Source organism: Carassius gibelio, chromosome B23 (assembly GCF_023724105.1).
Source record: "Carassius gibelio isolate Cgi1373 ecotype wild population from Czech Republic chromosome B23, carGib1.2-hapl.c, whole genome shotgun sequence".
NCBI classification, from domain to species: Eukaryota; Metazoa; Chordata; class Actinopteri; order Cypriniformes; family Cyprinidae; genus Carassius; species Carassius gibelio.
In genome coordinates, this window is record NC_068418.1 from 7,140,923 (window position 1) to 7,154,496 (window position 13,574).

General features: G+C 38.1%; 1 protein-coding gene across 8 annotated transcripts in view; it reads left to right on the forward strand.

The window, feature by feature from the left end:
* utrn (utrophin) overlaps nucleotides 1-13,574 on the forward strand; it is a 193,575-nt gene that overhangs the window by 132,294 nt on the left and 47,707 nt on the right. For all 8 annotated transcript variants that reach the window (XM_052594682.1, XM_052594686.1, XM_052594679.1 and 5 more), the window contains 5 exons: nucleotides 5,246-5,514; nucleotides 6,102-6,248; nucleotides 6,634-6,712; nucleotides 8,194-8,254; nucleotides 13,403-13,464. In XM_052594682.1, the coding sequence (XP_052450642.1) occupies nucleotides 5,246-5,514; nucleotides 6,102-6,248; nucleotides 6,634-6,712; nucleotides 8,194-8,254; nucleotides 13,403-13,464 (618 nt within the window). The remainder of the gene's footprint in view (nucleotides 1-5,245; nucleotides 5,515-6,101; nucleotides 6,249-6,633; nucleotides 6,713-8,193; nucleotides 8,255-13,402; nucleotides 13,465-13,574) is intronic.

Here is a 13,574-nt window from a genome sequence, read left to right on the forward strand (position 1 = left end):
ACCTTCTGTAAAGAGTTTTACAACACAATGCTGTCAATTACATTCAGAACATTGGAAACACTGACTATTAGAAAACATCTCTCTGATGCTTCAGAGGCCATAACATACTAAGTCCAACTCTCAATAACCTTGGCCAAAACAATAAAGAGTTCAACATAAACCGTTGCACCAACAAAATAATACATAGTTCAACATAAAGTGTAAAGTCCACGCTAGCTGCTATATGTTTTGCGTTGAGGTGATACTTGAGGTTCGATCATGTGCTACGGTGATGTGCGAACGCTCGTTGGTGCTCCAGTATAATCGGTCCCGCCGAAATTCATCCAGTGAGAAACGTTCCGCAGTGCTAAAATAAGTTATTAAAAAGCGGGGAATTTTTTTTCTGTAATTAATTAATCTTAGTTAACGCATTATTTTTTGTGTAATTAATTAATCTTAATTAACGTGTTAAAGTCCCGGCCCTAATATATATATATATATATATATATATATATATATATATATATATATATATATAAAATGTTTGTACATGTAAATATTTTTCAAATATATACTGAATATGAGTGTATATTTATATTTACATTGTAAACAAACACAGTACACACTCATATATTATCTAAACAAAAACATTTATTTTGGATACGATTACCTGTGATTAATCATTTGGGAGCACTAATCTAAAGTCATTTTTGTTATTAGTATGATTGAATTGATCATTAAAGGTCGACAGGAAAATAATGGTTAATAAAGTGGGATTAAATACATAAAGGATGTCTGTGCTATTAACATACTTAATTATTGCAAGTAATAATAATTACTGCGTCAATAATAATTACTGCGTCATATTCTGAGTTTGCATCTCATTGTTTTTTTAAGTGAGCATGTGAGTTTAGTAAATACGTTCACATTTGGTCTAGACCTACAGTAACATCATGTTCACACAGCGCACACAATACAGGAGAGCTGTCAGTCAGTAAATGAGAGCAAACCAACTGGAGTTACGTATTTGAAAAAAAAGTAATGTTTCTTTACTAGTTAACCTGAAAAAAGTAATCAGATTACATAACTCAGATTACTTGCTTTACCAAAGTCATGTGCTTTGTGAAGTAAACATTCTGCACATAAAAGCACCTCTGCAGAAGAAATTCTTCAGAAACTTAGACCAGTCTGAGAATATCTCCCTCTCTCTCTCACACACACCAGAGGCCAGCAGAGTTTATTTTGACACTCTCTAAGGGATGCTCTTTGATGTAAGTGACTCTCTGATAAGTCGGACACCTCCTGTCAACACGCTCTTAACTGCAGTATCTGATGTCTGGAAAGTTCCACCGCTCTCTGGACACTTCCGCTGGGACCCGCTTGAAAAGCTAATTTAGGACAAACGTCAGATACCACTTATCAGATAGAAAGAGAGTGGTGTGTGGATGTGTGTACGCATGCGCGTGCATTTCAGCAGGCGTTTAGGAGTGTGTGTGTGTGTGTGTGTGAATGCCCAGTGAAACCGGGTTAATTGGCAGATCAGAGACTGCAGGCTATTTCCACTTTTCAGCGTCCTGAAGCTCAATGTTCTCCGTCTTTCAGAAAACGCCAAAGTCATCTAGAGCATAAAGTGTTTGCTAAGGCAAGCAGAACTCTTATTCTGCTCGTACAGAGGCTTTATAAAACTTTAAGTGTTCTGACCATGTAACTTATAACTATGAAAAGTCACAATTATGTTATTTAATATTTTTTTACCACAAATTTCACTTTCACATTTACTCCTCCTGCTCTCAGCTGTGTTCAGAAGGGCAGTGTTTTCTGTTCTCTCTTCACAAGTCTCACTCCGAGCACCTAGAGCAATCTCACATGCCTCCATTCAGTCCTTGAGGGATCTCTGCGCTTCCATTTTCTCTTATCCCTGCGATCAACGCACAGAGCTCAGCTATCTGAACCGATAACCAGCTCACGTGCTCTGCCGCTCGGTGAAAACACACAGCGGGAGCAGCTTACCCAGATAAAATCATACACCACTAATGTTCACGCAAATGCGTGTTTTCCAAATTGAACTGTATGTTTTAAAATGTAAAGCAATCTGTTCCAGCGCTCGTCATCTAATGAGCATAAACAAGCCGCTGCCACACCGTCACTTTCATTTCCATTCAACCCCTGGATCTTAATTGAATTTCAAACCTTTCCAGAAATGCTTGAATGCATTTGAATTGTAAATTGATTCTCATTCGGCTGAAACAGAAATATAAAGATGAAAGATAGAAGTGAGCCTTTGCCGAATGGAGAAATCAGGCCTGCCGTTAGTGATGATGACATTACCTAAAGTGTCTTCTCACGTCCTCAAAAAGCCTGGAAGCCGAATGAAAGAGCAGATGTTAATGCTGTAGCCCTGCCTGTAGACATGCCCTGGGCTCTTTCTAAATCACCCGAACATCTGCCTCCTGTCGTCTGTAAACCTCTCTCTATTTAGCTCATTGGTTAAATGTTTCATTAGTAAACACTTTCTTAAGTGACCGTGCACTGAGCATATCTTCTGCACATTCTGCTCATTCGCAATGTGAAACGTCAAGTTGTGGTCATATTGATAAATGTGAGATGCACAAAAAACAGGCTGTTTATATTAGTCTGTTCTTAACCGCTAACACTTTAGCATAGTGAGCAGTTCTCACTATTACCAATTGGTTATTAGCATGCCTATTATTAACATAACGGCTGTTTACTAGTGCTCATAAAGCATATATTCTGCATGAGCATATTCTCCGTCTCTAATCCTAACCAATACCTAAACTTAACAACTACTGCACTAACTATTTATAAGCAGCAAATGAGTAGTTTTTGAGGCGAATGTCGTAGTTAATGGTTTGTTTATAGCAAGCATTGAACCTTAAAATAAAGTGTGACCCTAAAACCTAGTAAGCTTCACACAGAATTTTAGGGATAGTACAGTAGGTGTATCCCAAATGCAAAGGATGTTCCAGAGAGTTTGCCGTAATATTATGCTGTCTTTTCTGATACGATGGGATCCAATCAACAAGTAGTTTGTCTGGCTGTACAGCCAATCAGACGTGTGTAGACAGACTCTATTTGCAATGCACTGCTGTCTCGCACTCGCACAAACTGGATGAGTACACATCAGATTTAATCAAAATTAAACCAATTTAACATTATCAAATGTGACTGATACAATCTTTGTCATCGAATACTTGTTCACAGTTTAAATGTTCTGGTTTCCTTAAATTTATTTGTAAGATATGAGGTAAACTGTTAAAGTCACACACAATTATGCTTGAAAATCAGTGGTGTAAAACAGGGGTGGGTGATATACTGTATACCGGTAGACTTTTTCACTTTTGTAACTTTTATTTAGGCTATAAGTCTATAGTTCGGCCTTGTTTTAAAAGACATTTTTAAAAGACATTTTTACAATTTTCAATAGGAGTAGCCTAAGCTAATATCCAATATTTTATCCTCACCACGCGTCAGTCATGCTGTGATGCACTATGAAGTTATTGTGGATTATTATTATTATTGGACACCATGTTAGAGTAAAATAGCTTTCTCCTAGCTACTTGTATGCCTAATTAATGGAGCCCTCAGCAGTTCAGTCTCTTCAGTTCAGCAGCAGCAGCTCGTATAGGCATTCAGTCATCCAGATTTTCTCAGCAGCAGCATGCACAGCATTTCTGTGTTAATATTTAAGACAACTGCATTTATATAAAGTCATTGTAGTATCTTGCTCAAGACCATCTTGGATTGAACATGCATTTGTTAATGATGTGTTTATGCTCTTAATATGCAATATACATTTTTTTAATTATCAAAATAAGTGAGCAGCTGCTTTTGAGCGCAGAATTAGACCTGGGAATATGACACCACAACTACAGGGTGAACAGTGATTTATTCTTTCGCCAAAGATTTTGTTCGCTTATTAAGAAGTTAAAAGTAAGTATTTACATTACAGTAACACTGATGAACCTTAATGGAAAAAAACGAATATATAAAAAATACAACACATTTCAGACTCTTGAAATCCGCCAGAGCCTGAGTCAGGTGGTTGCTGGGGGTTAATTCATCTATCAGCCTGCAGTGTGATTCCTATTTGTTAATGACACACACAGTTCACGTTTCTACCTACAGTAGGTAAGTGTGAGCTATTGGCTCAGACACGCATAGTTATTTAGTTCATTAGTTAAATAAACCCTAGGGTACAGCACCCAGGTTCACATTGTTAAGCCACTAGTTAATTGATCTGGGCTTCATTAGCTCAGAAACACATTTAACTCGGGTCCCTAGTTTAAGCTATCTAGTCAACCAATCAGTTACACACAGCAATAGTTCACTAGCGTTAAGTCATTCGGGAGAGTCGGCCCAGGCTCACATAGTCTCCGGAGCAGCAGCAGTACATATGTCTTGGCAATAGATCTGCTTGTTCTGTGGGGGTTATCTTTTATATTTCTTCTGCCTATAGGGATGATTTTTCATATTATTGTATAGCAGCAGCATACATATTTCATTGTTTTGTTTTCTTCTTCCAGCTTTGTTAGGGGGTTATTTAATATGCTATTTGTGCAGGAGCAGTATGTCTTAAACACTCACCGCTCCATATCCCCAAATGCATTGGCAGTAACAGGTTCCTGTACTGGCTTGCAGCAGCAATAATCTACAACTACAGCAATAACCAACAGCAGCAGATTAAGACCAAATACATAAACATTGTCACATCCATCACCATGCTAAAATCTTCAGAGAGTTGTCATGATTGAAATATATAGCAGTGGCACCACATTTTGAGATCTTTTGGTTTTCATCTGTGTTTTTTTTAGGTCTTTTGGGTCAGATTGATTTGCTGTCTCACCACTAGTGAACCATTCCAGAGTTTGTTTCCAATCAGGCGGAGACCACATTGTTTAGACCATTTTGGACTGATTTGTTTTGGTGTGCATCCAAACCAAATTAGTGGGGTTGTTGTTGTTGTTGTGTGTGTGTGTGTGTGTGTGTGTGTGTAATGGATTTAACCAAACTAAAGGAGAAAACTTGGCAGGTTATGAAATAAGCCAGGTGTGATTAAACCCTTAGCTCGTATGTTTTTGTTCCCAGACACAACATTACAGAAATAGAAACCATTCCAGAAGTGGAGTCTTTTGTTGCCGGCTGAAATTAGCTTTTTTATTACAAAAGTTTAATAAATGAACTTAATTGAGGTCAACTGAAGTGAATATGTAATTTAAATTGAGTTTGCGTCGGCTGTTTTTCGTAGAGCTGACCCCGGAGGAGAAGGCCCAGCGGGTGGCTAAGGCGATCCGAAAGCAGACTGCAGAGGTGGGCGAGCGCTGGGAGAGGCTGATGGGACACGCGGGAACCTGGCAAGAGCAGGTGGACATAGCACTAGATAAACTCCAGGATCTTCAGAGCTCCATGGACCAACTGGACCTGCGTCTAGCCCAGGCCGAGGAGCTCAAAGCAGGGTGGCAACCGGTGGGAGACCTTCTCATAGATTCCCTACAGGATCACATCAATAAAACAACGGTACGTTACTGTTCTCGCCAGTATGAAAGTTCAGTCAATTCTGCATGGATTATTAAATCTAAAAATGATAATTCTGGCATCATTCACTCATGATTTCATTTCAAACCTTTATAACTTACTTTCTTCTGTGTAGCATAAAATATATTCATCATGATGCGTTTCACTACTTGGAAATGGGGTGGTGAAGCTTTAAAAATGACAAAAAGGTTCATAATGCAGTATGACAGGCCCTGGTCAATTTTACTTTCATGAGCAAGAACTGTGTGAATATTTAGTTTAACATCTCGATCGTATGGTATTGCATGAAAGAAACAATCCTTTGGGTTTTGAAGAACACAAGGGAGGGTAAATAGTGACAGAATTTCCATTTTTGTGTGAACTTTTCCTTTAAGGATTATCCTAGTTTATAATTTTCCTGCCTGAAGCTATTTTTATAGTTTTATCCCACGATGACGCTGTTACACCTCTCACACATGCTATGAGTCATTGCCAAACGCTCCGGCTGATGATTTATTCAAATTTGTGTTTAGGCGATGTGCAGAGTTAATGATGGTAATGTGATTTATTTCTGTGTGTGTGTGTTTCAGGCGTTTCGAGATGAGGTCGCACCTCTGAAACAGGATGTCCGAGGTGTGAATGATCTGGCAGGTCAGCTGACCCCACTGGACGTCCAGCTGTCCTCCACCACCAACCGTCAGTTAGACAACCTCAACATGCGCTGGAAACTACTGCAGGTCCTTTGCCTATTATTTAGCATTTCCCTTTATCCATATTGCTTATCTTTTTCCTGTTGCTGTTCTTTTCTAATGAATGATTCGAACAAATTCTAAATAATAACTCCAGTCTCTTCCCTAGTGTCATTAGTTCAGTCTGTTGTTCTCAGAAGTGTTGTGTGTGTGTTTACGTGTGAGTTTTGATGAGACTGTATCTGTTTTCCTCAGGATCTGTTTAGCAGACTCACTGATGGTGTGGAAAGACTAAATCTTGAGTGTCTGTTCATTACTGTGTTTCATACGCTGAGATTTGTGCCCTGCTGTGACTGTGTGGATGATTTTTTTTTCCAGCTTGTTTGAAAACTTTAAACTAACTTTCTCTCTCACAATATCTGTCTGTCTCCAGGCGGCTGTAGAGGACAGGTTGAAGCTCTTACAGGAAGCACACAGGGATTTTGGACCCTCCTCTCAACACTTCTTATCCAGTGAGTTAAAACACATGAATAAATTCACACTAGCATGTCAGCTTTATTTCACTAGTGCTCTTTGAAAAGTTTGTAGCACTTGCCAAGGCAAACTTTACAATAAAACCCCTCCTGAAAAGTCCAGCATGAAATCTCAATGGTTGGTTAGTTAGTTTGTAGCTGGTGTGGTTGGTGGACCAACGCAGTACATGAGCAGCTAGTGAAATCGGTTGACCAATGAAGTCTCCCCGGTTAAACTAGTTAAGATCTGGATGGGAACACCAACATGACAGCATCTGAAACACAACACCCTCTGGTGACACATTTAGCTGTTTTCAGCTGCTTATACAACATATATGGTTAGAATTTTCTCAAGCTAAGGGTATTATAGCCTATCCTGCACAATTTGAAATAATTAATGCTTCAATCTTCGACTTGTTTAAATTTTCATCTTGAAAACCAGTGAAAAATCCCTTGCATTTCTTACTTGAATGTCGTTCTTCTCTTAATTTGGGGAGAATAGCAACTTGTTTCAGTCTCTGCTTTAAATATTTAATGTTCATATAATATTCACGGATGTAATTGCTTTTGTAGAGTGTTGATAGTATCAGTGCTGTTTTCACAGAGATTTGCCAACTCATTCTCATTGAGGGGACGAAAATAATGAAAATTAATTTGATTTTAATTGGCACAAGTTTACACTCACACACAAACAGTAACTCTCAGCCATCAAAAATTAAGCAGCCAGTGTCAGATACGGTTGAAAATCACACATCAGCACACACACACACACTTTAACAATGGCAAAGCTTTTTTGTTTAATAATTCAGTGGTTAATTGTCCACTATTTTCTGTTTCAGTTGGCTGTCAAGAGCAGCCATTAACACACACACACACACACATACACACACGTTTTATTTGATCAGTTTTAATGTTTCTTTAGGCAATGAAATGTCCCAATTACATTATATTAAATCAGGTGTAACAATAACAGTACATAAAACTGTATTCTCTCTCACCCTACACCTTCTTGCCGAAATTTTGGCAGTAAAGGGGGTTAAGATTATTATAATTTGTTGAACCTTGTGTTATCTGCCTTCTTTCCTATTGATGCCTGTGCTGTAAGTAACTCTACAGTTTGATGCTGCGATCCATACAGTTTGGTATTTTGAGTAATGCTGACACAAGACATGTGGAAAGCTCTTTTCTTAAGACCGTCACTCAGAACTTTTGAACTTTTTTTAGAGCCTTTGAAGTTGTGGCATCCTGAATCCCATTGCATTCACGGTAAAAGCAGGGTTGTGTACGGTAGATTCTGCTGAGAGAGCAGTTTGGTGATATATATATCATCCAGTGTTAACCTTAGGAATGTTACTTTAGTGTCTGGAGAAATTAAAAGAGTGAGAGTCTGCTGATATACGAGAGATGTTCTTAATTAATGCTTCATTTACCAACAGACCCCTGATCTCCGCTCTGATCAATCTTTTATTATGTGTCCGCAGCTTCGGTGCAGTTGCCCTGGCAGAGAGCAGTGTCCCAGAATAAAGTGCCCTACTACATCAAGTAAGTGCTCCCTCTTTCCATGTGGACTGGTTTCTTTAAGGGTGCTTTAACTTCAGAGCTGTTTGAGCAGAACTGGGCGTCCGGATGGTGTGAAATCCGCTTTTTGAACTTAGAAACACACTAGCGAACTGTTTCAGAGTTTGGATGAAATGGTGGACTGAGCTGATGTATGGCTCATATGGACACCATTGCGAATTACGTTTGGCATTAACACATTTTGACCTAAATTTTAGGAGCAAATTGTTATTGTACTTTTTTTTTAAATATATTTTTATTTAGACTACAGTACCGTGTAAAAGTTTGAGTCGGTAAAGATGTAAAAAAAAATTTTTCAAAGTCTCAGAGGCTGAATTTATTTCATAAAAATACAATAAAAACAGTTAATATTGAGAAATATTATTACACTTTAAATTAACTTTTTCTGTGTGAATACTTTTTTAAATATAATTTATTTCTGTGAGGATTTATACAGTAAATTCTTATAATAAGCTTATAATATGACAAAAAAAAAAACTTGAAAACTTACATTTTAAAACTTCAAAACAGATTTCAGAAAACAAAACAAAAAAATGCTTTTTGAAAATACATGTCTATGAAACTGCCGTAAAAATATTCAGCTGTTAAATTTCAAATGTTTAATATTCACGTAAAAAAAATCGAATTTAGATAATATTCAGTTTTGTTAAATGACACTTGTCAATAATTCAAATTTACACAAAACAAAATCAACTAGTTTTGTCCTGTTATAAGCTCCGTAGACCTCACACCATCTCTGCAGACTATAGCTGCTCTGTCTGAATACACCGTCCCTTCAGCTAAGTGCCCATCGAGCCCAGAGAGAGAAAGATACAGCAGCATCCTGACAATGAGTTGGCTTGGAAATCAGCCAAACATGGAGGAGGATGAATGGCATGTGAATTAAGATGGAAAAAATAATAGTGACCTAGAGCGCAGAAGAAAAACAGAAAAGATGGCATCTGTTGAGTCTATTAAAATGCATGGTTTACTACAGTTATTAGTCACTAAACTATGGTGCTGAATTGTGCCGAACAGATTGTTCCAGATCAGCAGTGCGTGATGTCTTAACCCTGGAGTTTTGTAGCGGAGAAAAGCAGATGAAAGGGGCTTGTAAAAGCAGAAACAGAGAAAAGCAGCCGTGTGTGTTCAGGGCAGCAGGTGTGTTGTGACGAATGCCCGGTAGCTGAACTTCTCTTCTCTGACAGTCCCCATATGGCCCTGCAAATATGAATACAGCAGCGATGCTTGCTTTCTCATCGTTTCATTCCCTGAGGGAATCTCGCTTACATTTGCAGAAAGCCTTGTGTCCAGAACTACCGTTTGGTTCTCTGTACAGTGTGTCCTCTTGGCTCATTGATCTTCCTCTTCTGAGGCAGTGGCAATTAGCAAAGCGTATTGGTCTTCCTAATTAAAAGTCGCTGGCTCTCGGCGCCCTGGTGATTGTGAGGGAGAGCCCTCAGCCGTCTGAAGTCAGAGGTCAGTGTGGAGGGCGATCTGCAGGAGCTTGTGGGACATGACAGACTGATTTACCCGTCAAACGGTTTTAAAGAAAAGAGACTCCAGACAAAACAGATAAGGTGTTTGTGCACTTGGATGATCTTTAATAAAACAACTCTAAGTGGATCAAAAAAGTGAAAAATGAACCAGTTCTCTTTGCATTCACACCGTTCCTGGCCTTAAATCTGAATTCAGATCTCTTTTGTCCATGCCTCACTCTTTTTGTTTGTTTGTTTAATGAACAGTAGAACATTATTCTGCTTAGTGCATAGAACCTTACCTTACAAATATATGAATGAAACGATTGGTTTATTATTTTAATAGGTTTATATAAACATTACAATAATAATTTAAATAGTGCATGTATGTAAATCTATTAACTCTTTTATGTTAGAAGTAAAGCAGATATGTGAATCAAATGAGCCGTATACCATAAAACTTGTTTGTATTGATGATGATAGTTATTATATGTGATGTGTACACATTATAAATAATTACAATTATTGAAATTATTTTTTTATATATATGGTTGCATAATAGAATGACTTTACAGTGAAATTATATTAAAAATTTTATAGACAATTGTATGTTTTTTTTGTTTTATTAGTTATATTATATTTTTATAGCATAAATTCTTGAATATTATTATTAATATTACCTGTCTTGTGTTCATCTGGAGTTTTGCTTTGCTTTTGTTTTGTTTTATATAAGCCACATTTCTTGAGACTCACAAGAACACAATACTTGCTCTTCTCCACACACACAAACTTTCTCTACCACACGCAAATACTTATGCTGACTCAAATAATCAATCATTAAGTGTGTGTGTGTGTGTGTGTGTGTGTGTGTGTGTAGGTCGGAATGAGCTGAGATCAAACCTCCTTAAAGAAAAACTAAAATGCCAGTTGAGACAGTGAGAGACCAAAAGAAAGAAAGTTTTTTATCTACAAAGTATTTTGTCAAAAAGCATATTTCTGTAATTCTAAAGACACTGTTTTGTGAATATAATGAGTTGGGTAGAGTTCGTGTTTATTCATCAGAGTGTGTTCAGAGACTCGCTCCCTGGACTTCAGAGAGGTGTGTGTGTGTGTGTGTGTGTGTGTGTGTGTGTGTGTGTGAGATGAGAGAGCAGCATCTAATCCTGTAAGCAGCTCAGTGCTCTCAGTGAAACTCCTCTCACATCCTCTGCTGTAAACCTCTGCCTGCTGCTCAGGATGCAGAATCAAACCAAGTAGTTATTTACTTTGTTCTTTATTTAATTATACATACATTTCTTCTTCTTTTTTTTTCAGTGCTTTTTCCACCTTTCTAAAATTTGGGGTCAGTCAGTTTTGAAATAAATAAATAAAATTAATTTAAATTCCTCAAAAGTGACAGTAATGATGCTTCAGAAGATTTCTATTTCAAATAAACTTTGTTCTGTTGAATTTTCTCAAAAGTCAAAATATCCTTAAAAAGTATTATGGTTTTCACACACACACACACACACACACACACACACACACACACACACACACACACACACACACACAAATATCAGCATTCACAATAATCAGAAATGCTTCTTGTGTAGCAAATCAGCATTTGTGACCCTGGAGCAAACAAGTCTTGTATATATATATATATATATATATATATTTAATTCATTAAAGAGAAACAAGTCTGAACAAGACCTCAGAAGGCCCTCAGTTAGACCTCTCTGAACGAAAATAATGAACAGGCATATCTAGTAGTGAACGAACTGAATGAATGAAGTTTATCTATCTGTGATCATAAAAACCATTGTTCACAACAAGACAGATGAAGGATTCATTAACAAATGACATTCACTTTTCACCACCTACTGGCATAATGATAGAGTCATGAAGATCAATCCAAACCCCAGAAATGTTTGGCAAGTGTGATGCAGACCGACAAATAAATAGATTGACAGTAATACAGACTACTTTATGCAGGTATTATTTATGGTTGCTGGAAATAATGTGGAAATTAGTTGTCCAGCGATAGCAGCAGAGCGGAGAGGACCTCTGTCAACATGTGAATGAGTCATAAATGAGATGATGAGATTGACTCAACACCTGTCCCAGCATGCCTCAGGATCTGCCATGTCTGTCTCTGCTAAACTTGCTTGCAAAGCTGTTGTCTGCCTCAAGATCAGAGCCGCCCCAGACATTATACAGAATGAGACTCCCAGTGGTTAATTCATGCAAAAATGGAAATGACATGCCGTCCCAGATGTGTGACTTTCTTGACTTACAGTGACTTTTAGATTTCAGAAATAATATTAGCTCTGTAAATACAGTGAAAGTGAGTGGTGAACGACTTTGAAGCTCCTAAGAGTGTGTGAAGGAAACATTAAAATAATCCATAAGACTCACGAAAACACATCTTCTGAAGCGATCTAATCAGTTTTTGGCTTAGAACGGACCAAAATGTAACTTATTTTATAAATCTCAACATCTGCAGTCAGTTTAGCAAACATTTTTAAGCTTGATTACCTTTCCATGCACCGTCTAGCTGTGCTCATTTATCAAACACTAAGAATTGCTGAGCTTGAATCATCAGTACAATGTTCATTTTGTTATTTCCTAGCCTACAGCAAGGGGTCCCCAATCAGTGTGTTTCAACTTTACGTTATGTCATTTCTTTAATGTACTAAAGCATAAAACTAACATGTTTGCAGATATTTAATATTTAGGAAACGTGGTAAGTTTATGTATGTGTTTCTCTGAACAACAGTCCTTCAGCCAGTTATGCTGCTTCGAAGCGTGTGTTCCATGACGGAATGTCTGCGTTTGTTTTGGTCTGTGTGACTCCGCCCACTGCCAGTTCAGCCAATAGTATTTCGAGACCCCAGGTTTCCAATTAGCAGAAAACACACATATTCCACCATGGAAGCCATTAGACAATGCCTACCTAATAAAAAAAAAAAAAAACAGAATCATTAAACACGTGATTAAAACACAGATAAATCAACTTGCAGTGTACGACTCGTAGCCTTCCTTTGTCAGTAGTGATCGTCCCATTGTGTTTCCACAATCTGTCAACCCTTGTGATTGTCGAGGCTGTGGTAGAGGGGGTGAGAGAAACTACTCTCCAATATTTTGAATTTGGACTGCAGTACCCATTTCAACCATTAAAGTCATCTAATCAAGGTCTTCGGTAGCACTGGAAGCTTCTGTGCCGGTGTGTGGAAACAGATTGGAGTTATTTTACCAGAAAGAGGCTCTTCAGGATTGGACACCCCTGCCCTGTATGGATTAGATCAGTGGTTCCCAACCACGTTAATGGAGCCCCCCAAACACTGTGTGTTTTCCATCTCTTCTTAATCAAACACACCTGATTCAGATCATCAGCTCATTCTCCAAGACCTGAAATGGGTTTGTCAGACAGAGGAGAGATGCAAAATGTGCAGTGTTGGGGGCCTCCAGGAACCTGGTTGGGAACCAATGGATTAGATTTAAAAACGGTTTTGGTCACCATTCACTGGCATTGTATAGACTTAGTCAGAGGTATATTTGTATCATTTTGTAATTCCGTTTATACAAATGGAAAATGAGCACAAACACACACAATAAGAGCAGATGGTGTAGAGACTAGAGTCATATTGTCCCTCTCTGTTCTCTTCTGCAGTCATCAGAGTCAGACGACGTGCTGGGACCATCCCAAGATGACCGAGCTCTATCATTCTCTCTGTAAGTGACACAAACACACATACAGAGACACGCTGAGACCAGCTCATGTCTCACCAAAATCCACAGATGAATAAATACTGGACAGCATCTGTCCACAGAGGCCTGCTGTC